At 42.2% G+C, this 27,826-nt stretch overlaps 2 protein-coding genes across 2 annotated transcripts in view; one reads left to right on the top strand and one right to left on the bottom strand.

Moving 5' to 3' along the window:
* Window positions 1-27,826, bottom strand: part of CCDC146 (coiled-coil domain containing 146) — a 76,375-nt gene that overhangs the window by 27,122 nt on the left and 21,427 nt on the right. Inside the window, exons 4-10 of the mRNA XM_081211511.1 lie at window positions 10,243-10,325; window positions 9,243-9,452; window positions 8,068-8,125; window positions 5,734-5,910; window positions 5,521-5,594; window positions 1,627-1,854; window positions 355-541 (exon numbers count right to left, since the gene is read on the bottom strand). Of these exons, the coding sequence (XP_081067637.1) occupies window positions 355-541; window positions 1,627-1,854; window positions 5,521-5,594; window positions 5,734-5,910; window positions 8,068-8,125; window positions 9,243-9,452; window positions 10,243-10,325 (1,017 nt within the window). The remainder of the gene's footprint in view (window positions 1-354; window positions 542-1,626; window positions 1,855-5,520; window positions 5,595-5,733; window positions 5,911-8,067; window positions 8,126-9,242; window positions 9,453-10,242; window positions 10,326-27,826) is intronic.
* On the top strand, window positions 17,843-27,297 carry FGL2 (fibrinogen like 2). Its single transcript, XM_081211752.1, has 2 exons — window positions 17,843-18,620; window positions 24,314-27,297. Exons 1-2 carry the CDS (start codon window positions 18,008-18,010, stop codon window positions 25,018-25,020), a joined length of 1,320 nt encoding a protein of 439 aa, XP_081067878.1. The 5' UTR covers window positions 17,843-18,007; the 3' UTR covers window positions 25,021-27,297.

Below are 27,826 nucleotides of genomic sequence, written 5' to 3'. Positions count from 1 at the left end.
CCACAGATATGAATGCCATTCATATTTTCTGTCAAATTGTTCCAAGTCTAATAATCTAGTATTTCTTAATGTTATCCACTCTTTTAAGCAAGTTAAACATGCTGTTTCATAATACAGTTTGAAATTAGGTAAGGTGAAAACCTCCTCTTTCTTTAGCTTCTGTTAAATTCTTAAAGTTTATTCTTGGTCTCTTTCCCTGCCAAATAAATATAGTTATGTCTCTTTGCCAATGTTTAAAACAGGTAACCGAATTAATTACAGGCACAGTCTGAAAGAGAAAACGGCATTGTGGACACATTTTCAAGCTAATTTTAACCAGGAAAAATATCTCTAATCAAACTTATTCATACAAACCTCTAATTGGATTCTCTCATGATAGGATCTGATTTGCTCCAAGCCCTCCTGAGCTATCTTCAACTGCATCTCCATCTTTTTAAAATTTCTGAAATCTTTCTCTCTCTCTCTTTGCATCCGACTCAAAGTGTCTTGCAGTTTTTGCTTTGTCACAATACAGTTACGAGAACCCATTTCTAAGATAGCCCTACAGAAGTGTACAGAAAGGAAACAAAATGTACAAAAGAAAGTAAAAGTAAAACTGGGCAAGGAATGGGTATAAACAAAACCACTGAATTCCTGTTATTTAAATTGCTGTGATTTGTTTTGTTATTTTTGTGAGCTGCCCTGAGCGCATCTTGATGTAACATTGATAGGAATAAACAAAAATACAGTTAGGAACAGTGGGAATAAAAACTATTGTTGGGCAGCAGTCAAAATATGAAACCAGCAATCACTTTCAAGGACACTGATTCAACTTTACCAGCGTTACAGCATTTTTTGTTCCACAAAAGAAGCTATGTCAGTCTGTTGCAACAAAACCAAAAGCTTTATGGAGATTAATGCTTTCCAGCCTTATGGAGATTGCTTTCCAACCATGCCATGTGATCCCTTGGGATTCTGAAGGAGTTTCTCAATGCGAAGATTATCCATGGAAGACAGGCTACCTGAAAGGCAACTTGCCCATCATTGCCACTTTTTCTTTGCAATGTGGTGCATTGTAGAGCATATTACCAGTTTTCCAAGAATGTCAGCTAAGCCCCCACAGACCTATTTACTGAGAGCTTGTGGCCTAGAAACAGTCTTGAGATCCTCTGCAACACAGAGGGATTCTATAGTAGATCTGCAATGGGAAACTGTTTCCTGAAGGTAGTAAGTTTGAAAATCACTGGGCTTGAGGTCACTTCACCAGATGCACGAAATAATTTAGAAAATTGGTAGGCTCATCTCACCGTATCTACCAGTTTGCTTGACCATATTATCATCTGACAAATAAGCTGATCTGCTGATTTATGGGTCATTGAGAAGTTTCTGAAGATCCACAGGGCTCCCTGTAGCTGCTTGTTACAGCAATAAGCTGGAAAAAGAGCATTCACTCCCTTTTTATTTCCAGGTCCAATTCAAAGGTGCGGGATAAGATATTTAAAACAATGTACAGTTTAGTACTGGAATATCTGAACAGGAGTCTTCTCCTATATACGCATCTTGGAAACACAACCTAGCAACCCAGTGGAATTTAGATAGCAAAACAGGTGGTGAAAGACAAGTTCCTCCTGTGAATGCAAAACTTACCTTTCTGCTATGGCACTTCCTTCATTCTCTTTGTTCATTTCATGCATTTTAGTAAGAGAGATAAATTCTCGCTCCTTGCTTTCCAGCAAAGCCTTTTTCCCATCCACCTCTTTCATCACATCATCCTTTTCTTCTAGTGCCTCGTCATTTTTAGCCTCTATTTTTCTTAAGGACTCAAATATCTCTCGTGCTTCTTCCTGCATTGCCTTTCTCTTTTTCTCCGTTTCTCTGTAGACAATTGCAGGTGTTTATATTAGTAACAAAACAGGTCTCTGCTCACATCCTGTCATTATACCTGTTGTACTCCAGTAAAAACACAATAAAAATTAACGTAAGACTTAGACCCAAATTCCTTTTCCAAAACCATGAGACCATGTTGAAGCAATAAAAGGTCCATAATGCACTGCCTGCTTTCATGTGACAGGGGGCAGGGAGTAGTAAATATTCCAAATAAATAAACATATATAACTAACAGAGAGCTGGTCTAAAATTTCTAGTAGATCTGGTGACAGAACAGTAATGAGACTTGGGTAGACCTGTCTCTGAGAATCTAGTTCTAGGAACATCCCTGTGCTGTTTTTCACTGGACAGACCTGGTGTTCATCTACAGAAAGACCTGGCATCCATATTGTGTCTTTCCACCCTCAGCTGAAACCTTCAATGTTTTTTCTGGACCCCTTAAGCCTTTAATTAATTGCACTGCTACTACGATTAACTTAACAGCCCTGTTTAGAGAAGTTTTTTAATAACTGATGTTTTAATGTATTTTTAATCTCCTGTTGGAAGCTGCCCAGAGTGGCTGGGGAAACCCAGCCAGATGGGCGGGGTCTAAGTAATTAATAATAATAATAATAATAATAATAATAATAATAATAATAATAATAATAACAGCTACCCCCTCCACATTCATTCACTAAAAAAAGAAGAAGTCCCAGGATAAACACTAGAGTACATTTCAGGGTTGGCATTACATTACTCTTAACTCCCACTCTTGAAAATGGAAATAACCCTGTGTATAGAGCCAGTGTAATCCATGCTCTCTCATCCACAGACCCTGCAATAACTGCACTGGCAGGGCAACTTCTTTAATTTTTACAAGCTCAGTTATAACTTTGGGAGCTACGCAATAATATCTGAGTTAGAAAGATCCAAAAAGTCCCATTTCTGCTGCAACCTTTTGTGTTGTTTTTTTGTAACTTTTGCCTAATCATAACTACACTAAAATCACGGATGCCTGAATTGTTTTCTATGGGGCGATGAGCACTTCGCTAGGGAAAGCTTTAAAAGGAGCCTAGTTCAATCTGTAGAAAATGGGTGTGTCACTCTAGACTTCTCATTATCTGAGTGGTTAGATTTGTTTTCATAAATGTCAATCAATGTTGTGATATCATTCATTGGCTAAAAACGCTGAAAGGTGGGAGCAGGCTAGGTAAAGGGACCCCTGACCATTAGGTCCAGTCGTGGCCGACTCTGGGGTTGCGGTGCTCATCTCACTTTATTGGCCAAGGGAGCCACCATGACTAAGCCGCTTCTGGTGAACCAGAGCAGCACACAGAAACGCCGTTTACCTTCCCGCCGGAGCGGTACCTATTTATCAACTTGCACTTTGACGTGCTTTCGAACTGCTAGGTTGGCAGGAGCTGGGGCCGAGCAACGGGAGCTCAGCCTGTCGCGGGGATTCGAACTGCCGACCTTCTGATCGGCAAGCCGTAGGCACTGTGGTTTAACCCACAGGCTAGTTTCTTACAAAACAAATTAACAGAATAGTGCCTCCACATTTGACATGATATATTAGTTTTCACAAGGGCTAGAGATGTAACTATTTTTAAAACAAACACTAGGAACCCACAGACTATGCCAAACCACCGCACTCCTTGTGCCTGCCCCAAAGGTGCTCATGTCCCCCTCACAAGCGTCCCTTGGAAGTCTGAACAGCTCCATGTTGTTACTCATCTGTGCTCTGATAAAATCAGGAGCAAAGTCTTGAGGGCCTTACATTTTCTACCCAGGTGTTGATAAAACCCTTACACTTTTAATCCAGTTACTTTTTTACTATGAAAAGGTGTACCTAATATGGCAGGTGGAAAGGATTTTTTATTATTATAAAAAACCCCTTTTCAATAAGAACTCAGCTCCTTCTCTTTTAGAAACTGATTAAAAAAATTAAAACTGATTTAAAAAATTATACATTCCAAGGGTCATTTAGTTCAATCCCTGCAATGTAAGAATCTTAGCTAAAGCATCCATGACAGATGACCATCCAACCTCTGCTTAAAAATCTCCAAGGAAGGAGAGTCCACAGTCTCGCGAGGGAGACTGCTGCGCTGTCAAACAGCTCTTACTGCCAGAAAGTTATTCCTGATAACTTCCTGTTCAGTTTCTGTTAATTGATTCTCATGAAAACTTACAGATTCTGGCTTCACACAATTAACTCAAGGCAGTGTCAATTTACTCTTGGCAGAAAGCCAAGGTCTGCTTGACCTAGAAACTATTTACACTGATTGGTTAACGACCAGCACTCAACTCTGTTATCTAGGAATGCTAGCACAGTTTGGTGTGTTAGGTGTGTTGAAGGCGTAGAAGTGCTGTGTATGGTTAAGAGAGAGAGAGAAAGAAAGGATTTATTTGCTTTGCTTTGTATGTAGAAACTCTGCTGGGTTTTTTCCCCCTTTTAATAAATCCTGTAATTAGTTATTGTGAGTCTAGCTGACTAGTCATTTCCACCTCAACTAGCTTCTTCGCTGTGCAGGAAAACTCTGCTACGTTCGGGCTAAAGCCATTAGGGCTATGCCTGACACTTCAAAGTTCCATGAGTTTAGTTGGAATCTCCTTTCTTGAAACTTGCAGCCATGCGTTCAAGTCCTGCCCTCCAGAGCAGGAAAAAACAAGTTTGCGCCATCTGCCTTTGATGTTGTAGTTGACAGCGTATGTTTAGATGGCTGTGCATCAGTTTAGCTTTACAAGACCCTGAGGACCTTTTGTCCATCTCAAAAGCTCTGATGGAGACCCACCAAATACTAGCCTTTAAGGGCTTTGAGGCTTGATAAGCTAATGGCAACAAGGGCCAAAGAACTATAAAGTAGCAGGAAAATAAAATGCAATCTCAAATAATCATGTTCCTGAAATATCAGAATTTCTATGTTATTTCTGTAGCTTTTAAAAGTATGATTTAAAGCTGTTCACCATCTAATTGCAGAGTCACAACGTAATAACAGCACCAGATGAAACAAGCCATGCCTTCAGAAAAAGCAAAAAGAAAAAAGAAACATTTTCCATAGCAGCAGGAGGCAGTAAGGCAGCACAGCATCGCTATACAGGTGCTTATAGTGAACACCCATGTAATATATTACATTATCAGTTTGATGGAGATGAACATCTCTGCTATCACTAAAACAAGAGCTTCAGTCTAGGGCAGGTATGAGGAACCTGTGGCCATCTAGAGATGGTTGGGTTATAATACCCATCATACCAAACCACTGGCCATGCTGGCAGGGACTAATGGGAGTTAAGGTCCAACAACAGCTGAAGGATCACATCTTCCCCATTGCCTATGATTTTGTCAGGATTGGATTATGAATGTTGTGGAAGCCAGAAGAAGAGGACCCAGTTCAACAAACCAATGTGAAAGATGGGAAGAACCTACCGCTGTGTAACCACAGCATCACAAACCATGATGTCATGCTTGTTACACCAGCAAATAGACCAACACAAATATTTAGGATCAACGGTTAAGTGCCAGGTGACTTAAATTCAAGCAAACAGAGGCGGGCTTAATAGGACTGTCCACTGGGCTGCTAGCCTAGCAATATGGGCTCCTTTGGGAGGAAGGGTAGAAAGTCAATAAATATACATAATACTGGGCAAACAAAAAACATTAAGGAAAGAAACCCATACTGCATTCTGCGGTTTATTTTGTCCATATCCTTTCCGAGCTGAAGAGGAATGGCTTGAAGACGGACAAGGTCATCCTAGTGATAAAAATACAAACATTAGTCTACACAGACTGAGGTTTTATGGAAAAGTACAGAACTAATATTCAAGTTGTATCAACTGGGAGCACACAGTGGTGCACAGCTACACAGACTAATGAATTTATTCTCGAAATACTTTTATTTCTTCTTGCTTCCGAAATAGTTCCTCAAGTTCTTTCTGATCCTTAGTAAGGCGCTTGTGTCTTAAAGAAATATCATCTTTCAGTGCTCTGATTTCTTGCCGCCTGTGTGTAGTTTCTTTACGAAGCTCTTCACAGCTTTCCCTCAGAGCCTTCATCCTCTTATCGGCATCCTTTGAAAAGAGAGAAAATTAGTCACTTCATGTTTGGAAAGTGGAATGCACGAATTAGCAAAACATTAAAACATGGCTATTCTAGAATGTATGTTAAAATAGTATTTTAGGGGCATGCATGTTATTCGACCTGCAATATTACTGCCCACTTAGCTTCCTTATTACAAAATCTCTCAGTTGTGTTGTGGATTTGTTTTGTGGCAGTCCCTCATTAGGGTCAGGAATAAAAAGGGAGGGGACTGCATCTTCCTCCCAGAGTTCTTTCCTCTCCTGCCTCCATCCTGTCGCTCGTAACCCAACCCATTCAGTTCATCAGCAACCGCCTTAAATTGGATGGGATTAGGAGATCTCCACCTCTGGGTTTCTAGGGATATTTTGTGGGATTAGGGGCATATGGAGCAGGTCTCCTGAAGGCTAAGGCACCGGCAGTAGCAAAGAAGTCAGTCACTGCTGCTACTGTTAAGTGCTACCGTGTTTTTTGGGGGAAGGGGACAAAACATTTGAAATGAAACTCATCACAAACTATAACTTTGGTGGTATTTGGCTGGATTATTTGGAAGATCATATAAATGCTTTTGCTCTTCTTGAGGCTTAGCTTAGTCGTTTTCTTTCACTTTCAAAATTATTTGCCCTGGCGTACCTTGTTTCCTCACTGAAAAAGCCAAATGCAAATCAATAGAAGCAATGCAAGTTACCACAGGGCAGCTCCACATTTACTGTATTTTTCGCCCCATAAGATGCACTTTTTCCCCTCCAAAAATGAAGGGGAAATCGGGGTGCGTCTTATGGGGCGAATGCCTGCAAGCCTCGCGCGCCCGGCAGGAGGTCCCACCGGGTGCGCGAGGCTTGGGGCGGCAGCCTGTCGCCCGAAGCACGGGGAGCCCTCGGGAGGGCTCCCCCTGCTTCGGGCGAGTGTCTGCAAGCCTCACGCACCCAGCAGGAGGTCCCACCGGGTGCGCGAGGCTTGGGGCGGCAGCCTGTCGCCCGAAGCACGGGGAGCCCTCGGGAGGGCTCCCCCTGCTTCGGGCGAGTGTCTGCAAGCCTCGCGCACCTGGCAGGAGGTCCCACCGGGTGCGCAAGGCTTGGGGCGGCAGCCTGTTGCCCGAAGCACGGGGAGCCCTCGGGAGGGCTCCCCCTGCTTCGGGCGAGTGTCTGCAAGCCTCGCGCACCCGGTGGGACCTCCTGCCGGGTGCGCGAGGCTTGGGGCGGCAGCGGACTGCTTGCGCGCACCTAGAAGCTTGGGGCGCGCTGAGCTCAGCACGCCCCAAGCTCCTGGTGTAGCGCAGCGATCCGCTAGCCCTGGGAGAGCCCCGCGGCTCTCCCAAGGCTAGCGGACTGCTTGCGCGCACGCAGAAGCTTGCCCCAAGCTTCTGGATTAGCGCAGGGGTCCGCTAGCCCTGGGAGAGGCGCCCGGCTCTCCCACGCTAGCGGAGACCTTGCCGGCACGCAGAAGCTTGGGGCGCGCTGAGCTCCGCACGCCCCAAGCTCCTGGTGTAGCGCAGCGCACCTGGGGGGGAAATAAATTTTTTCCCCTTTATTTCCCCCCCAAAAATCTAGGTGCGTCTTATGGGCCGGTGCGTCTTATGGGGCGAAAAATACGGTATATGTTTCCCAATAATGACATACTAAGCCATATCTTGGCTTAGTTCAGTGTGACATGGCAGCAAAAAGGACCAGGGGATGTACAAAGTGGTATAAGCGCCTCTCCAGAAGTCAACAAGCTTGTGTGGCTTGGCTCAGCATGCCTACAGCTCCCTGTAATCTACAAAGTGCAAAGAAAGTCCATACACCATGGTTTCAAACCCTGGTTAACCTTGGTACACATCTAATGCTATACATGGTTCAGAATTTTACATCTCGAAACAATAAGAAATGTCGAGGAAAGTGGTAAGCATATCTATCAAAACTATCCCAGACAAATATGGAAATGGAGATAGGATAAAGTGCCATATTTTACATGATGTATGAACTTAAAATACTTTTCTCCCTTAACTACTCACAAGATGGCTCAAACCAAAAGGACTGAACAATATATAGCCTAATTTACACAGCAAATGTTGGTGGTCATCTTTAAGGTGCTACATTATGCTTTGTTGTTTTTATCCAGCCAAATGGCACAACGCTAGGCGTCACAGGTAACATGAACATCTTACTTACAGTAGCTTTTGGCATTCTTTTATACTCCCTTTCGATGAGATTCTTGTCTTCTCGTAAACTAAAGGAAAACAGCATAAAAGATCATTCAACTCATAATGTCAATAAGGTGATTTAAATATCAATTATTTGCAAGCACGTACCCTTGAAATTCTTCAATATACAGCTAAGGAAAACAAAAGGGGCCAAAATGAAAGGCTAAGTATTGGTTTTGTTAAAATAATTTAATAATACTGAAGTGTCACAATTTTGGATTTACTCACTCGTAAGATTCATATCTGCAACAACTAGTTTCCAACATTTTGTCTCTGGGATGGGGAACCCGGGCTCTTCAATCAGTTGCTAGACTCCAACTCCCATCAGATGTCGCAGAGCAAAATTATACATTACACTTAATGGGCATGTCTCCCCCACCTCTTTAATTAGCTGCAAATGTGGGGGGCAAATGTTATTTGGACACTGGTGCATAGAGAAGGGAATTACATCCCTTCCACCCAAGTCACACTCCCACAAAAAGACCCGCTTCCTTCGTGGCTACAAGGCTTAGAAAAAAGTTCCCAGTAGCCCCCATGCAAACATTTTTCCTAAACCTCACAGCCATGCAGGGGGCGGGTATGGAATTTATCCCAGTAACAATTGCCCTCCACACCTGTAATTAATTTAAGGAAAACATGAGACATATCTGCATGCTCCATACTAAGTGTAACATGTAGTTTAGCCCTAACTTCAGCTGACTGCCTTATCTGATGCATCCACTTTTCATGTCCTCACCAGGCAGTTAAAGTCCGGTGGCTCCATGCAGCTCCACTCTCCCTGCCCTAGCCTACGTAAACCAAGGGTTCCCCGTTCGTCAATCAACTGGATAAGTGACAGTCATTGGATTTGGATGGATTTGATATCCCGCTTTATCACTACCCGAAGGAGTCTCAAAGCGGCCAACATTCTCCTTTCCCTTCCTCCCCCACAACAAACACTCTGTGAGATGAGTGGGGCTGAGAGACTTTACAGAAGTGTGACTGGCCCAAGGTCACCCAGCAGCTGCATGTGGAGGAGCGGGGACGTGAACCCAGTTCCCCAGATTACAAATCTACCGCTCTTAACCACTACACCACACTGGCTCTCTCATTACTCCTTGGTACATAGTTCGTATTGCAGATAGCCACTCCAATATTATCTACCTGTTCAACTTGTACTGAATTTCATACTCCCTTTCCTGAATCGCATTGTATTCATTGACATATCTCAGGTACTGCTGTCTCAGTTTGGTGACCTCTGAAGAATATCCCTCTGGAAACTGATCAGTGGTTTCTAGTATCTGCTCTTGCTGTTCTATTTCGACCGTGAAACGTTTGGCATCCTGTAGAAGCTGAATCTCTGCTTCCTGTAAGCTGAAGCAAAACAGCGATGTTGGGATAAAACACATATTTAGGAAACAAACCTTCAACTACTATAATGGAAAGTTCTTGCAAATCACAAATATTCTTTCATATCTTCGGAGCACCAAGTGACAAAGGCAAAGAAGTCAGATTAGATTATTGCTCTATTCATCTAAGAATGTAAGTTTTGACAGTAGGGAAAGACAACCAATAGGGAAAAAGGAGGAACAGATTTCTTATTATTTACTGCATGGCCAAAATTGGGAATCAAATGCTGAAATAAATCTTTGCTTTGTACTCTTTCTCCTGTGTACGCATTCAATAGAGTATTATTTCCATGCTTACAATATTAAAATTTTAATGAAATAATATCTGAAAGCCGGAAACTGTTGTCTGGCTGTCTTTTAGTACCTTGAAACACTTAGCCTTGAGGTCAATGATTCAACAAAACTAGTGCTTGGTGAAAAAAATAATCTTCAATGCTGTTCAAATATTTACATAAATATATACGGACCATTCCTGTAAGAATTTGACATTCATGCAGAACAGTTTCATAACTGGGCACAACCACCAAACACGGTGTTTCCCGGCTTTTCCAGAAGACCTAACTTTGGAATGATGCTAGATATAGTGAACAGAAACACACTCTTTGTTCCCTTCTCCCATCTTTTAATTTGAACAAATTTTCTCAGTATATTTTATTTTATTTTTCTTGCTGAGTTACAAACACATAATTAGCACAAATATTTAATCACTAGAAATAAGTACTCACATTACATACAGAAAGGTCTACAAAGCCTACCTTACTAGAGTATCATGCAAAACAGTGTACTTTGCCTTCAGTTCAGCCATTCTGGTTCCAGGGATTTTTCCATCATAAAACAACTAAGAAATGTAAGAGTGACAATTATGAATTTACTTGAATAATTATTATGAAAAGAATCAGGCAACACTTTTATCTAACGTGAAAACAAAGTGAAACTTTTCACTGTATCTAGCAATACTCAGAAATGATTACAGTGGTGCCCCGCAAGACGAATGCCCCGCAAGACGGAAAACTCGCTAGACGAAAGAGTTTTCCGTTTTGGAGGTGCTTCGCAAAACGAATCTCCTACGGGCTTGCTTCGCAAGACGAAAATGTCTTGCGAGTTCCTGCAGGGTTTTTCCCCTCCCCCCCTTTTCTAAGCCGCTAAGCCGCTAATCAGCTGATCCGATAAGCCGCTAAACGCCGCTAATAGCGCTAATAGCGCTAATCCGTTAATCCATCAATGGGCTTGCTTCGCAAGACGAAAAAACCGCTAGATGAAGAGAATCACAGAACGGATTCTTTTCGTCTTGCGAGGCACCACTGTACATGCCTGGGGTGATTTGTTTCACAACTTGTGGTATAAAACTTCAGTATATAAAAAATTAGGTTCTCATTGCTGAGATCTCAATATTGAGCTAATCCTCTTGGAAGGAATTTTATATCATTTTCAACACTCAAGTACTATTAGCTACCATTTTAAAATACAAAATTCTTAAAATTTCAATTCCAGCGCAGTTTCCCCCAGTCATGGAAGCGTGTGAGAATTTGCTCTTTCATTTGTGAAATTTATTTCCAAGATATTCAAATTAGACCAGTATGTAATTTCTAGGATCCCCTCTGAATTTCTTTTTTAAAATTGATGTAATATTGGCTGCTTTCCTGTTTTCAAGTATGGTGGCTGATCTTAGGCACAAGTTATATATTTCTGATAGAAGATCAGCAATTTCATATTGGAATTCTTTAAGATCTTCCAGGTCAATCTCATCCAGACATGGCAAGTTATCATTTTTCATTTTGTCAATAAGAACTTCAACTCATGCCACCACTATTTGTCTCCGTTCCTCATTCTTCCAGTGGAAAACCTTCCGCTTTCTAAAGGAAACCTTATTGACTCCAATAGCTGTTTAGATTCTGCTCATTCACCACATTTGCATCCTCATGACCCTGGTTTTACCCTTCCTGATCTGTGACATACATTCTAGCAGAGCTTCTAATATTGTGGTTTTAAACAACTTTTAAGCCTTTTGGAGAGATTTGACCTTCCTGACTTTTCCTTTCAACTTCCTTTTTAACCAATTTCCTCATCTTTGGGAAGTTTCCTCTTTTGAAGTCAAATGTGATGGGGTTGGATTTTCTTGGCAATCGTCTATTTACATATATATTGAATTTGATAGCGCTGTGGTCACCGTTCCAAATCAGTGAATGAACTTTTACATCTTGCACCACTTAAGTTCAGTGTCACTGCCCCTCTGGTCAGCTCCATGACAAACTGATCTAGGGTATCTAGGGTAACTGTTTAGGGTATCTAGATATTGTACTTGTTTGTTGCGACTGGGCCACAGAATCATAGACTCAAAAAACATAGATGTAATCCAGTCTATGTGAGGGTAACTGAAGTCACCTACATCACACCCTTTTTTGGATGCCTCCTTGAATTCATTCTCAATCAAAGGGAACATTTCCTCCTTCCTTAGACTGAGGCCCTCTGTTGCCATGGGAACAGGAGAGCTGTCATCCCGAGAGTGGGATGCAGCTATCACATCCACCAGCCAATCTCATCTCAACTTCTCTAGGTCAGCCACCTTGGCCTCAAAGGAATTAACTTGTTCCCTGAGAGGGTGTGTGTGTGTGTGTGTGTGTGTGTGTGTGTGTGTGTGGCATTCTATGCAATAAACTGGAAAGCCACACCACCCCAGATGGTTTTCTACGTGAATAATTATTTTATTTCCTTCTTACCCAACATAAACCAGCGCTGCTAACAAATAAACGTTGTTACAGGAAAGTTTAAACTGGCACCAGACCTTAGCTAGCAGTTTTAATAGAGGTTAATGGTTTGACAATTCTCATGTATGACCAGTCGAAGCAAGCACAAACAGGTACTGTATCACTTTGATTTTTATTCAGATTTGCAGTAACTACTGTGCAAAATATATGTGGCTGCATAAAGGTACATGGCAAAGGTACAGGAACCATTAAAATGATGATCAATTCCTGTTTGAGTACGAAATGCAGAACGTGGCCTTTTGTCAGGAATGTATAGTTTTGCAATACAAAAGTTTTAAAACATGCATTGCAACACTACATACCAGGGACATAAGTCACCATCACAAGATACCCAAAGCTTGTAATGTGCCATTTTCCAAAATGTGTGCCATCTGACCAGCTGTATTGGGACACACACACACACACACAGTGAATCTGAGTCTGAATCACTGTGTTTTCCCTTTTAAGAAAACTAGGCAAAAGTACAATTTCCTTTACATAGGTTTAGTTCAGTAGCAACTCTATCTAAATGCCATGAAATTTGGGTTTTACAACATCCTGTGGCACTACTGATTCAGGGAACTGTGCTGCACTGTGTGAACTGATTCGGGAATTGTAATTGCCTAGAAATGATGTTAAGGTTAAAACTAAGAAGATTGTAATACAGTTGCAAAAAGAGAATAACTTATCCTCTCCTTGACTTATCCTCTCGTTAGTTTTGACTCTCTTCTCTTCACAAATGAACTCAATCCCCAGGTTTTGTATTTAGCAATACGTATTGATACAATGTGTGTTTGACAAAATACACAACAAATTGCAGTTCTGACATTATCTTTGAAAGAATTACAAAATGTGATTCAAATATGCCTCTCTGGATGACACCTTTGTATTTTTATTTATTAATTAAAAAATAAGCTTTCATTTCATCAGCTTTCTCCACCACTCAATCTGCACACCTTCCAAAGTTTAACAAATGAAAAATAGGAAGACTCTTTTGGCCCTCCACCCTCATTCCTGCAAATTTCAGCCAAACTTTCCTTTCCTTTAACCTGCCGGATTTTTTCTCATTCTCTGCCCCCCACTTTCTTGTTGTCTCCATTCAGAGGCAATCCTTCAGGCAGCACAATGGAGGTCAGGGTAAAGGATGAAGGCAGGAATTCGTCGCAACCAGCAACGAGACCTGGGTAACCACACCGCTACAGTGAAGTTGTTCCACGACAGATCACCACACCTTTACAACATCTGTGCTACTGTTGGTGTTCTTGAACTACAGACAATAACAAAAAATATCAAATTGACTCATGCAAATCAAATTGGGTCTCCTAGACCCAACATTTTAAAGCAACGTGAACTAAAGTTGCTTCTGGGGCCCCTCCAGCATTATGGACCCTGAAGCTTAAGCTGCAATAGTTTCATAGTAGATCTGCCCCAGGGTATAGCAAGAATCATGATGGACACCATCAATAGGAGTATAGCATCTAGATCAAGGGAAGTAATAGTGCCACTGTATTCTGCTCTGGTCAGACCTCACCTGGAGTACTGTGTCCAGTTCTGGGCACCACAATTCAAGAAGGACACTGACAAACTGGAACGTGTCCAGAGGAGGGCAACCAAAATGGTCAAAGGCCTGGAAATGATGCCTTATGAGGAACGGCTAAGGGAGCTGGGCATGTTTAGCCTGGAGAAGAGGAGGTTAAGGGGTGATATGATAGCCATGTTCAAATATATAAAAGGATGTCACATAGAGGAGGGAGAAAGGTTCTTTTCTGCTGCTCCAGAGAAGCGGACACGGAGCAATGGATCCAAACTACAAGAAAGAAGATTCCACCTAAACATTAGGAAGAACTTCCTGACAGTAAGAGCTGTTTGCCAGTGGAATTTGCTGCCAAGGAGTGTGGTGGAGTCTCCTACTTTGGAGGTCTTTAAGCAGAGGCTTGACAACCATATGTCAGGAGTGCTCTGATGGTGTTTCCTGCTTGGCAGGGGGTTGGACTCGATGGCCCTTGTGGTCTCTTCCAACTCTATGATTCTATGATTCTATGAACTCCACTTTTGACTGAAAAATGTATTGGGCTGACACTTTCTCCAGTAAAAATAAAAAATAAAAAATCAGTGATCAAGGATCAAGGATAAGGAAAGAGAGCTAGCCAGCAGAAAAGCATCTAATTATCACTTAGTACTGAGGCCTTGGAGATAAAATGTAGTTGGCAGTGAGCAGGAAATAGCCATCACACTTGAAAACACATTTTATTCCAGTACTTTGCTTGCCTCAGTGAAAAAATATAATTACATAAGTAACAATAACAGCCTTTGACATCATCATATGGTAAGATAAGGAAAAATAAGATATTTATATGAAACTTCCACAGACATTACAATGTCTAGGTCTCTGGGCTTCCGCCTTGGACTGCAATTACTGAGGGTAATTGCTTACTGAGGGTTTTTACTGCATGTTAACTCTGCAGTAAAAACCCTCAGTAAAAACATGATGACTTACTTCTGAGTAAATATGCATGGGATTACACGGCCAGTTAGCATGTGTGTATTAATTTTGCAAATGGAAAAGGGACATGTTGATTCCTTGTTAAGATATAACAAGAATTCCAAAACCTCTATTGTACTAAATGTCAGACACTATTTTTTTGATTCAGTAATAGATTTATGACAATAAAAATACAGGATGCAGGCATTGTGGAAAGGTTCTGGTAACAGCGGCGGCACAAGAACAAAATTTCTGGGGAAAACAGAAGAGGCAAAGTGTATTTCCAGGTGGGTGAGAGAGAAAAATAACAGCAAATATTAAGGAGAAGAGTTCAGAAATGGGTGGTGAGTGAGGGGCAAGCTCCTTGTTTGAGGGGCTACTTGCCCTCCCTCTGGTGCCAGCTATGTGTGATAAAGTTCTCCTGATCACATGTTTTGGTGTTACACATTGTTCATTGTGTCTAACATTATATTGTTCTTAATAAACCTCAGATGACTCAGTAATAGAGTTTTTAAGCCTCTGAGAGGTGTCAGCAAACCAAACAAATATTGAACTAAGGGGGGGAAAAGCCAACCCTGGAATATTTTTCCAAGATAATAAACTAAGTATTCTGATCCCTGTCCCCGGTTCATGAGAAAACAATTCAATGTAATCCCTTCCGTAGTTTTCAGGTCAGAATTTAATTTTAACATTTTCTTTTTATGATTGAATAGGCAATAAATCCAGGGATCTAAGATTGAAATCTGTTTCTGCCCTTCCGATAGGAAAGTGTATCTAAGGAAACTTGAAGGAAGAAGTTCCTTAACCAAAGATTGCAGGAAGAACTTAGGAGACAGGGAACTTCTGTTCTAGATGGTCATTCAGAGAGGCCAATAAATTTTTCCACTGTCAAAAGATCAGGAGACAGTTTCCTCTTTGTGAACAGCACATTCTACAGTAAGATTCGACAGCAATCACCATTTTTGAAGAATCGGTTGGTCTGAGGTAGGAAGGATTTGTATCTTTACATTGGAGGAGGGGTCTCCTAGAGACCTGGTGAAATGAGAATTCCTGTGTCCTTTGCCCAGGAAGCGGCATGGAGGGTACATAGACAAGCAACAGCGTAACATTTTCACAATATTTCCTGAAATGTTGCTTCACAGGGGGAAGTGAATGACCTCCACAATGATGGAGGAGGAGGAGGAGGAGGAGGAAATATTATTCACTGTGAGAAGCTCTCAAAAGGCTACTTCTAATGTTGATAGTTTTAGCGGGGAAAGATTAAAGACCTGCGTAATGGATTCATTCCACAAGTCATATGCCCATAGAATATCCTATAGGACGACAGAATTGTAGAGTTGGAAGGGAGCCCAAGCATCATCTAGTCCAGGCTTCCTCAACCTCGGCCCTCCAGATGTTTTGGGACTACAGTTCCCATCATCCCTGACCACTGGTCCTGCTAGCTAGGGATCATGGAAGTTGTAGGCCAAAAACATCTGGAGGGCTGAGGAAGCCTGATCTAGTCAAACCCTCTGCAATGCCGGAATATGCAGCTGTCCCATATGGGGATCAAACCTGCAACCTCGGCGTTATCAGCACCACATGCTAACCAACTGAGCTACCCATATGTGTAACTAGTCAAATGCTTCAGATTTTGCATGCATACAAAATGGGTCAGTGATACAAAGATTCTATACCTATAATGTGTGAAGTGATCCTGTGGTTGCAACCCTGAACATGCTTACTTGGAAACAGGTTCAACTCAAATAAAAAACATTTACTTCAAGTCAGTCCTATGTGATATAGATTCAAACTTTATGGGGAGGGGGGGCGCACAGGGGTGGTGTCACTCTGAATGTAAAAAATGGCATGTAGCAGTCTTTCCCAAGCTACTCTCATCAGCCCCAGCAAACATGGCCAATTCTCAGGGCAGTAGTCCAAAATATATGGGGGGGGGCATCATCAGTTTGTGGAGAGTTGGCACAACCTCAAACACAAAAGGGGCAGACACCTCTGCAGAATCACTGTGGGTGTCAATACCAGACTCCCAAAATAATTCGGTACAGAGGACATACCAGTTTCCCCCTGATCAACATACGGTAGTGTCAGGGAACTGACATCAGAGCGAGAGGCGAAGGGGAGGCTCCCAGATTCTGCGGGCGAAGGACCCAGCACCAGGGGGAGAAGCAGCTCGGTAGAGGAGGAAGGAAATCAGCGCAACACCAGGGATAAAGGGGAGCAAATGGGGGAAGCGAAGGAAGAGCTCCGGGATTCTTCTCTGGAGATTAGTGAGGAGAGCACAGGCCCTCCACTACCCACGCCCTCCCTGCGCAGAAGACTCCCGCGCAGTGAGAGAAGGAGGCGACTGGGAGTCAGACAACTTTTATGCTGGAAAAGGTTTAAGAAACGCCCACAGACAGATTCTGCCAGCGACTGAGACAGCCACACGGAGATGGGCTGTGCAGTCAGAACGGTTTAACCAAGGCAATTAAGCCTAGAGAGGCGGCAGTTTACACACGAGTAACTCATACCCATTACAGGTAGTTTTGAGAATGCTCAAAGACTTTCTACATCATTTTATTTGCTAGAAAACCTTCGCACATTTCTCCCAGAATTCACTGCAGAGGATTCCCTGGACTGTTCCAGAGTGCAGCCTTGGTTCATGCAGAGTGTTTGGCCAGGCTTCTTGAGCATAACTGTTGCCTCACATGAATGCATCACAGAATACACCAAACATTCATACATAGCTTTGCATGACAGGAGACTGACAGTGGACAAGTTGCCATTACAAATTTTCTTGCAGAAGAACTTATGCTGAGCTTCCAAGAAACCCTAATGTTGTCCACTAAGCATACCCTGTTGGCTGAAGTCTACCCAAATACTGTTTATATGCTAACAATGAACACATACAATTTCATTGCTAGTTGGGGTTTTTTAATGAAAAGCATACCAAACACTAGCATGTTAAAAAACATACATTTGTTTTTGAAATGCTGTATTTGTTGTGTTGTGTATATATTTATTATTCTAAAATGAATACCTGGGTATAAGTATCTCTGTGTTTTTTGATTATGCAGACAGGTGCCGGAGATAACATTTTGTAATGTGCAAGTCTGGGTAAATTCCCCATAGCTACCTACTTTACTCTTCTATTAATATCACTGCAGCTTGCTGTGATGCAATCAACTCCCACCCTTTTCCGAGAACAGTGCCGGCAGCCTCTCTGATAAGTCAGAGGCAGCAGTTAGCTGCTCTTTATAAAAGTCACTGAAACTTTGCACACTTCCTCACTGGGCTAGCAGCTCCTCAGAAAAGATGAAGCTCGTTTGCAGGATTTTGCTCCAGACAGCTCTGCTGCTATTTGCAAATGGCTCTGCAGCGACAGATGATAGCACAGACAGCGCCAGAGAAGAAGAACTGATTGGTGCTTGTCCAATAAAGCTCAAAAGCAGCGGGGAATGTGATGGAGAGGAATGCCCGTATCGGATAACCTTGCCTCCAATGACCATCCAGCTGCCCAAGCAGTTTCGGCTGATTGAGAGAACGCTCAAAGAAGTGCAGAACCTGAAGGAAGTTGTAAACAAGATGAAGAAGTCCTGCGAAGACTGCAAGCTGCAGGCAGATGAGAATCTAGAAAAAGACAGCAACGAATTCCTGCCACCTGGCACAGAAGCTCCAGTCGACAACAGCAAAATACAAGATAACAGAGTAAAAGAATTGCAGAACAAGGTTTCCAGGCTGTCAGCCAGTCTGAAGAATGCAAAGAACCAAATCCAATCTTTACAGAATCAACTGGAGCACATGAACCTCATAAACATGAACAACGTGGAAAGCTATGTGGACAGCAAAGTAGCCAATTTGACATTTGCTGTGAACAATCTGGATAATAAATGCTCTTCAAACTGCCCAGCCACACAACCACAACCAGGTAGGTCAGCTTTTACTATTTTACTAAAAGGATCAGAACAGCATTTCCTTACATACATCTATTAACTTTTTGCCACCTACCAAAAAAGTAAAAGTAAATACTAGGCGTTACTTGATCCATATTACTTTACAATTAGGTCATATCCGGATATTAGGGGGGAAATAGATAAAAATAGGATTCAATGTGTTAGGATTCAATAGTAATATTCAAAAGTAGGATTCAATAATGCTGTATTGTGTTCTTAATATTCGGTGGGGAGCTGCCCAGAGTGGCTGGGGAAACCCAGCCAGATGGGCGGGGTATAAATAATAAATTATTATTAGTATTATTATTATTAGTAGTAGTAGTATTTAGTGAAACACAATAAAATATAACCATCTCATTGGGCCAAGAAGACTTTTAGCTTAGCTGTGAGGGAAGCTATTGAAACAGATGAGAATCTAGCACTTCTGAACTTCATAATGGGTTTTTCTTTTCCTGTTAAAAGGATTTTGAACACCCCACACACTTTATTTTTGTCAGCGTTTGACACAGCAGTTAGTTACAGGCAAATTCTTATGTTCCTTTACTGAGCACAAGAAGAAAGCTTATGAGAAGAAGAGTGCGCATCTCAACTTTCCATGGATGTAACAGGTGGGGGGTGCACATCAGAAACCACACTGCAATGTTCACTGGCATCTCAGTGGGTTGGCTGGATTCAGGCTAGAATCTTTAAGGATTTGGCCCTGTTAAAGTACAGAAAAAGCAGGCTGTTAAAGGGCATTTTCCAATGTTACACGTGGGTAGCTGTCGAAACTCAGAGGAGCTTGCACTGGTGAAATAAGGACGCCCTTTTACTTTTATCACTTCTGTTCAGGTAGAAAGAATGGAAGAAACTGATTTCTCATACAGGACCAAGGAAGTAATAGTTATATTGAGATTTTTTAAAATGAATTCCATTTATCCTGGAGTGTGGACATCCGAACAATGTTTTGTCTACATTTTGTTACTGCTGTGTGCTTAGCTTTTCTTCATACCACTTCCTAATGGAAGCATCAAATGTTTTATATTGGTGTGACTTAAAGCTTACAGTTACATAAATTTTAAAAACAAAAACGAAGAAACTCAAAAATCTTCCTTTGAATATTATTTTGAATTACACTTCAAAATGTTAATAAATAACTTGCCATATTACATACATTTGGGAATACAGAGGAAGGTGTAGTCTTACAGATGGATGACAAAATGATTATGTTTTACAGCTGCACATGTGTAAATCTGAGCAACACTAATATATCCCAAATGAACAGCATGTGATATACTTAGAGTGGAATCTTGGCAATGTTACATGAAATAAACAATGTTACATGAAATATCATTTTGACTATTACTTTTCCCAACCCATCTATTTTTAGTGGTTGCACTTAAAAGAGCATTATCCTGTTACAATAACAAAAAATAATTTTGTAATTCATAGCTCTTGCTAGAAAACAGTGCTTGGAATCCATTCTTTAAAAAAAAAAAGTTCTCTGAAGTCATTCAACATTCTCTGAACTGCACTTAAAAGTAGTTCCCATAATTGCTGAGTGAACTTAATGCGAATTAAGTTCATTGTGAAGTAGAATTTTGAATGATGCCTACTTCACCTTCAAGTTCATTCTGGTACGTGACTCCTTTGGGCCTTTAAGCTTAATGGTTATATTTTGGGAGGAAATAAATCAAAACTATTCACATTCCACAGTGTGTGTTTTGATGTTTCTATGCCTTCTTAAGCATATTTATCCCTCAGCACAGCAGTCTGTAACATTCTGAATGTTGAACAAAAGAACGCTGAGGCTCGTTTGGATAAACGTGAGCAGTGAGTGGAACATATATAATCTCTCTTCCTGAATAGGCTATTTTAAATCTCTATCCCTGAATAAGCTTGCAGCAGCAAGGGGAAGCAGCCTGCCTGATCGCTGCCTCCCTCCAGCCTCCACTTCTCCCTCTGATTCTGGACTGCTCTCTGCCACCACCTCCTCCCGCTCACTAAACCTTGTTATCCCTTCAGCTTCCGACACCTCCTCCTCCCAGTCCTTTCCCTCTTCTCCCTCTGACCACTCGTCACCATCCCATCACTACTCCCCAGGCCCTGAGCCTTCTTCCCTCGGGGGTCCCCCAGCTGGTGCCTTCCACCACTCCTCTGCATCCAGCCACTCCGTGACAACGGACAACATGTCGTAGTCTTGGATTGCTTGAGAAGGACCCAAAGCAATATGGATTGCCAGAGAAGCAAAAATACACAATGATGGGCTGTATCCAACAAGGCATCCCTTTAGTGCGAGGACTTCCTCTCCCCCTCTTGTTTCTGCAGAACCCCCATAACGGGTTGGGAGGTGTGGGGAACACACAGAGAGAAGAGAGGGAGAGGAAGTATTGTTGTATGGTTAAAAGTCCTTGCACTAATGGGACAACTGTGTTAGATACAACACAGTGTTCCCCAGCTGGGTGATCCATACGCACTACTGAATCTGTTATGACTCCTCCTAGCATCCACATCAGGTGGAGCTGGATCATGAGTGTATGTGAAAGTACATTAAAATTCACTACATTCTAATACAGTTGTACCTTGGTTGTCAAACGCCTTGGTACTCATATGTTTTGGCTCCCAAATACAGTGGTGCCTCGCAAGACGAAAAGAATCCGTTCTGAGAGTCTCTTCGTCTAGCGGTTTTTTCATCTTGCGAAGCAAGCCCATTGACGGATTAGCGGATTAGTGCTATTAGCGGCTTTTAGCGGCTTATCGGATCAGCTGATAAGCGGCTTATCGGCTTAGAAAAAGGGGGGGGAGGAAAAAAACCCCACAGGAACTCGCAAGACATTTTCGTCTTGCGAAGCAAGCCCATAGGAGATTCGTTTTGCGAAGCACCTCCAAAACGGAAAACTCTTTTGTCTAGCGAGTTTTCCGTCCTGCGAGGCATTCGTCTTGCGGGGCACCACTGTAATCAAAACCCAGAAGTGAGTGTTCTGGTTTTCTAACTTTTTTTGGAAGCCGAACATCTGATGTGGCTTCCACTATTGTTTCTGACGTGCCTGCGCAATCGGAAGCCAATCGGAAACCGCACCTTGGTTTCCAAACGTTCTGGAAGTCAAATGGACTTCCGGAACGCATTCTGTTCGAAAACCAAGGTACGACTGTATTCAGCATAATTAAAAGAACAAGACTCTTAACAGACAAACAATTTCTAGACTAAATGTCCCTGAAAAGTAATCAAACAGCATATGTATTGCTGGCTGCACTTCTCTAAAGCATCAACAGTATAAATGAATCAGAGTACGTTGTATCTATTAGATGTATTAGAATGATAGTTTACACATATTCATATGGGGGTGGGTACAAGGAGCAGACCTATTGGGAGCATCTATGCACCTCTTAAAGTAAACTTGAGTCCTCTTCCTTTATGAAAGACTGCATCACTGCCCAAAAATCAATACTGATGCCTGGTCATGAAAACTTCAAACTCTCTCAATAGCTTCACTCTGCTGCCCTCCAACAAATTTGGGTGACAAATATTTCCCCTCCCAAAATAATTTATAATAAGAATCAACGTAACTCAGAAAACTTATTTCCTCATTCCAAATGATATTAATTGAATGCTGCTGTGTCAATAATTTCATGGGGGAAAATGTAAGAGCATTTCATTTGTAAAGCTTGTTAGGCTTCTATTATAACTGGCTCGGGGGGGGGGGGAATGGGCCATAATCTTCAGGAAACACCTGGAAGAAATACTTTATATCATAAAGTGTTGCATTCCTGATTAGTATACTGTCCAAATTCATTTCCACTCTAAAATCCAGAGGTTACATAATAACACGTTTACAGGAAACCAAAGTCATGCTCTTAAACGACATCTTTCTGAGTTCAGTGTCATGATAGTCTACAAATAGCTAGGAAAAAACAACAGGTAACACCAGCACTTTAGGCCAATATTGTAAGAAATAAAACTATCCTGTTCTCCAGAAGTGTAAAAAGACATCGGTTAATGCAAAAGTTAACAAATGTCAAGTGGAGACTTGGCATTTGACCCTAGATCAAATTGTCAACTGCCTCAGTATAATTGTTATGCAAAAATTATGTGGATAGTTCTATTGCACACTGAGGAGTGCAACATAAAACATTCGGTGAAGAAAAAATGAGAGTTCTCACACAAAGCAATGAAATAATATAAAAGCTATGCCTCTGACAGTCCTCTAAGTTATCGTATTTTTCGCCCTATAGGACGCACTTTTCCCCCTCCAAAAATGAAGGGGAAATCTGGGTGCGTCCTATGGGGCGAATGCAGGCTTTCGCTGAAGCTTGGAGAGCGAGAGGGGTCTGTGCGCACCGACCCCTCTTGCTCTCCAGGCTTCAGGAAGACATCCGCAGCCTAGGCAGCCCTGTGGGAGGTCTCGCAGGGCTGTCTAGGCTGCGGATAGCAGCCTGCTTCCCGGAGCGCCGGGCGTGCTGAAAGCAGACCGCCCGGCGCTTTGGGAACGCATCCGCAGCCTAGGCAACCCTGCAGGAGGTCCCGCAGGGCTGTCTAGGCTGCGGATAGCAGCCTGCTTCCCGGAGCGCCGGGCGCGCTGAAAGCAGAGCGCCCGGCGCTTCGGGAACACACCCGCAGCCTAGGCAACCCTGTGGGAGGTCCCGCAGGGCTGTCTAGGCTGCGGATAGCAGCCTGCCGCCCGGCGCGACGGGCACCCTGAAGCAGAGCGCCCCTCGCGCCGGGCAAACATCCGCAGAGTGGGGAGCCCTGCAGGAGTTCCCCGCAGGGCTCCCCACGCTGCGGATAGCAGCCTGCCGCCCGGCGCGAATGGCGCCCTAAAGCAGAGCGCCCCGCGCTCCAGGCAGACATCGGCCAGCCCCACAAGCTTGGGGGACAGCAGGGAGGCGCAGCGCCGCCATCCCGCTGTTCCTCAACCTGTTTCGGTTTCCCCGACCTGGTTTTGGGGGGGAAATAAAGGGGAAAATTTTTTCCTTTATTTCCTCCCCAAAAAACTAGGTGCGTCCTATGGGACGGAGCGTCCTATGGGACGAAAAATACAGTAGTTCATTAAATAGAACCAGTAATGGAGGTTTCTTCGTCTAGAGTCCACCTATTGCTTCCTCCTCCCCTTTGACCTGAACAGGCTTCTGACCCTACAAGGATCAGTTGTGTACATGATATGAAATGATAGCTCATGTGGGAACAAGCAAACAAAAATCCAAGCAAGTTGTGGGCAACAGCAGAAGACACAACATACCCTTGTCAAGAAATTACTATTCCCAGTCCTCCCCCTGCCCAAATAAGGAGACGTAGAGGCAGCAATTTACATCAGCAAAAAGTCTTCTATAAGAGATAGAACTGGAATTGCAAAAGTTATCAAGTGTCATCAAATTCAGCTCTAACCACATATTAAATTTAAACTAGTGCCAGCAGATGATTCCCCTGTTTTCTTCAAGGGTCATTTCCTACATTACTGATATTATTATTATTATTATTGCAATGACTTGCAGAAGCACAGAAAAAGCTGTTCTCTGATATCATTGAGCTATGTGCATCATTTATTTTACATCCATACACAATGCACAAATGGAAAGGTGACTAAAAGTGTATATTCCATTATGGATTCAGATTGCTTTCTATTATGCTATACAAGTTTAAAATGGGTTGTAAATAACGCGGCTAACTTCCTCAACCCCTTTCTCTGTCCAGTTATACAGATTCTGCAAGGAGACTGTTCCAATTATTACGCAGCAGGCAAACTGCGTAATGGAATCTACAGAATTACTCCTGATCCAATACATGACAGCTTTGATGTTTACTGTGAGATGGAATCTATGGGAGGCGGCTGGACAGTGTTCCAAATGCGTCAGGATGGCAGCACCAGCTTCAACAGAACATGGAAAGAATACAAGAATGGCTTCGGAAACCTGAGTAGAGAATACTGGCTAGGGAATGACAAAATTCACCTTCTGACCAAAAGCAAGGAGATGCAGCTCAGGATTGAACTTGAGGATTTCAACGGAGTCAAAGAATATGCAAAATACGAACAATTTTATGTGACCAATGAATTTCTCAAATACCGCTTAAGTATTGGCAGCTACAGTGGTACAGCTGGGAACGCCCTGCAATTCTCCAAACATTACAACCATGACCAAAGGTTCTTCACTACCCCAGATAGAGACAACGACAGGTATCCATCAGGAAACTGTGGAGCGTACTATAGCTCTGGGTGGTGGTTTGACGCATGCTTGGCGGCTAATCTCAATGGCGTATATTATCACAAAAAATACAAAGGTGTTCGCAATGGGATTTTCTGGGGCACCTGGCCTACAGCTTCGGATAATAGTCTAAATGGTTACAGACAACCTTTCAAAAAGGTCAGAATGATGATGAGACCCAAAGTCTTTGTGCCATGAATTAGTAACTTCTCAATATTGACACTTTTCTCCAGTATCTGAGTGCAATTTTAAAAACAACTGCTATGTCTCATGTTTAAATTTTTTTCCTTGAGAAAACATCTCTTCCAAAGGCACCCTAATGTATCTCTCCTGATAAATTCTAAATGTACAGGGAACAATTCAATTTTTTGGTAGCAAATAATGTGTCAGCCTCATCCATTAACCTCTGTTAGGTCAGAAGCGGAGTGTAAGCTTATTTTGTCAAGTTGACTTCAAAGGCATTCCACTATTGCCTTATCACAAAACAATGCCTCGGCCACCCACAGACCAAAACCAGATTTCTAGAGTTGGAGAGCAACAGTTTCAGACCCTTAATGTACTGCTTCCTCATCATATTCCATAAATATCTCTGCAGAACCACCAACCTGCTGCAAAGCTAGTGAGCCCAAACTGGCTTAAACTCAAGTATTCCAAGACAACTATATTTTTTTCTATGTAAATAATAGATTCAGTATGTTATAGTTTAATAATTCATTGCCACTGTCAACCAGCTTTTTTTTTTTTTACTATGTGACTGTACCAGAACAAAAACAACGTATCTTAATCTAAAGGCTAATAAATGCTGTTAAGGAAGCATTTCTAATGATCTTGCTATTTTTATATATGACCAAACATTGCAATACTAAATCTCTAAAAATATTAATGAACATAATGTGGTGGTTTATTTATGTGCAACTAATTTTGTATGGATTCAACCAATATTTTCAGACCTTATTAGAAAATGTTGTCTGTACTCAAGAGACGAATAACTGAAAATATATATATATAAAGGCTTCAAGTTTACAAGGGGAATTCTGGGCCTTACAGCACAGTCGTATCATCCACTTATGCCAGCAGCCCCTACATCAGGGTTACAGCTGGTGTGACAGTCGCAATCCTACGTACTCCTATCAGCATAAGAATAGATGTTGAAATAAGAGACGATACAGCAATGCCAAAAGACACATCTGCAACATCCCTGGCAACTATGCTACTACTAATCTAATAAGATTTAACACTGCTGACACCTGCACATTAGTAGGGCATGGAAGGCATTTTTGGTGGAATGTCATGGGAGAAGGTAACATGTGCCATTTTTCTCAAACAGATTTCTGGTATATTGTTGGAAATATTATTATTTTTAAAGAGCCACTTTAGGCAATTATGATCTAAGTGATATTGCTTCTTCAGTAGGCATTTCCAAAGATGGCTAATATAGGTGTATATATCTGTATATGCCACAGAAGGAACTTATAGGAGAGGCATCCTTACAATGCCTTATATTTGTGAACAGTAAAGAAATACATTTAGAATTTTCATGGCGTATTGTTGCTAATGACCAAAGTATGTGGATTTACACACACGTGTGTGTGTGTGTGTGTGTGTGTGTGTGTGTGTTGTTACAGGGGCTTTGCTAGATGGAACTATGCCCAATTGTGCCATGCAATTTGGCTATTTTTCTTCATAGTAAATGTCTCTTAACTGGTGAGGGAAACCAAATCTAATACTGAGAGATTCTATCACCTTCGCTACAAAATGTTACGTATCATCACTAGAGGTTGTTGCTGGTGAGTTTTCTAGATGAAAAGATCCTTAAGTTACAGGATTGGGTCCAGTGTGTCCCGTCTGAAAATGGAAGGGTTCCTTCTGTTCACTGTTCATCTAATTCCCCTTCCAGGCTCCCATTTCACCTCTCATACTTTTCTGGGGTTTCCTCAGTTATCTGAAGCAGCTTTAGGGAAGGCTGCAGGGGAAAACAGACTCCTGGGGAACATCCTGTGAGTGAAGTTCAATCACAGGATTCAACCCAAAATGTAGAAATGAATGTAATCACTTGTTATGATGTGCAGTAAAAGATTTCCTCCAAACCATGTTGAAGTCAATAGAAGATAAGTATCTACTGTAATTTTGATTGGTTTTGGTTACTGCATTTACATACTGTACAGTGCTTAAAGATCTGCACAACTGACTACTAGTTTGCTTCTGGGCACAATTCTAATTGCTGGGGTTTTTTTGCCACTCAACTGTAGGTCTGGGATGAGGTGTATGAAACCCCCCATGAACTTGCCTATGTGCAGCGATTCTTGGCTTAGGCCCTGCTCCAAATACCTCTCCCCTTCTTCGGAGATGTGGTGGGTGGCTTCTGGGGACAGTTCCTTTTCTGTGGTGGCACCCAGACTTAGAACTCCCTTCCCAAGCACAGTTCCAAAGCTTATATCATTATCTTTTAGGCAACAATAAAACCGTTGTAATTTGCCTGAATGTCTGGCAGCACCTTATTTGCAATGCTTTCTATCCATAATTTATTTGCTCATTTATTACTTTCATTTCATTGTTAAGTATTAGGGATGGGAGACCTTTTCTTTTTAGTCTGAGGGTCACAAACCCCTCATGGGGGACCTTCCAAGGATGACATGTCAGGGGTGAGTGCAGCAGGTGCAAAAGTGCATTGAGCTATAGAAGCAACGTTTTTAACTTGGCACACAACAGTTACAGCTTCCTGCGTACAACCATATACACACCTCTTGATCTAGGCATTATTACCATTCACAGACCTATCCTAGCCAAGTAGGGCTCTTCAACAGAAGGCAGAGTAATTCACAACTAAAAGTATAGTTAGATGAATCAGAAGAATACAAACATTCAGGTTAAGTGTTTTTGGGTTGTGCTCCGCGGCGACCCAGAAGTAACAGAACACGTTACTTCCGGGTTTCGTCGCTCGCACATGCGCAGTCAAAAATAATGTCACGCGCATGCGCAGAAGCGGCAAATTGCAACCCGCGCA

Source organism: Podarcis bocagei (genome assembly GCF_964188305.1).
Source record: "Podarcis bocagei genome assembly, chromosome: 10".
Taxonomy (NCBI): Eukaryota; Metazoa; Chordata; class Lepidosauria; order Squamata; family Lacertidae; genus Podarcis; species Podarcis bocagei.
Note: the sequence above shows the minus strand (reverse complement) of the source record. Positions and strands in the feature narration are given on the sequence as shown.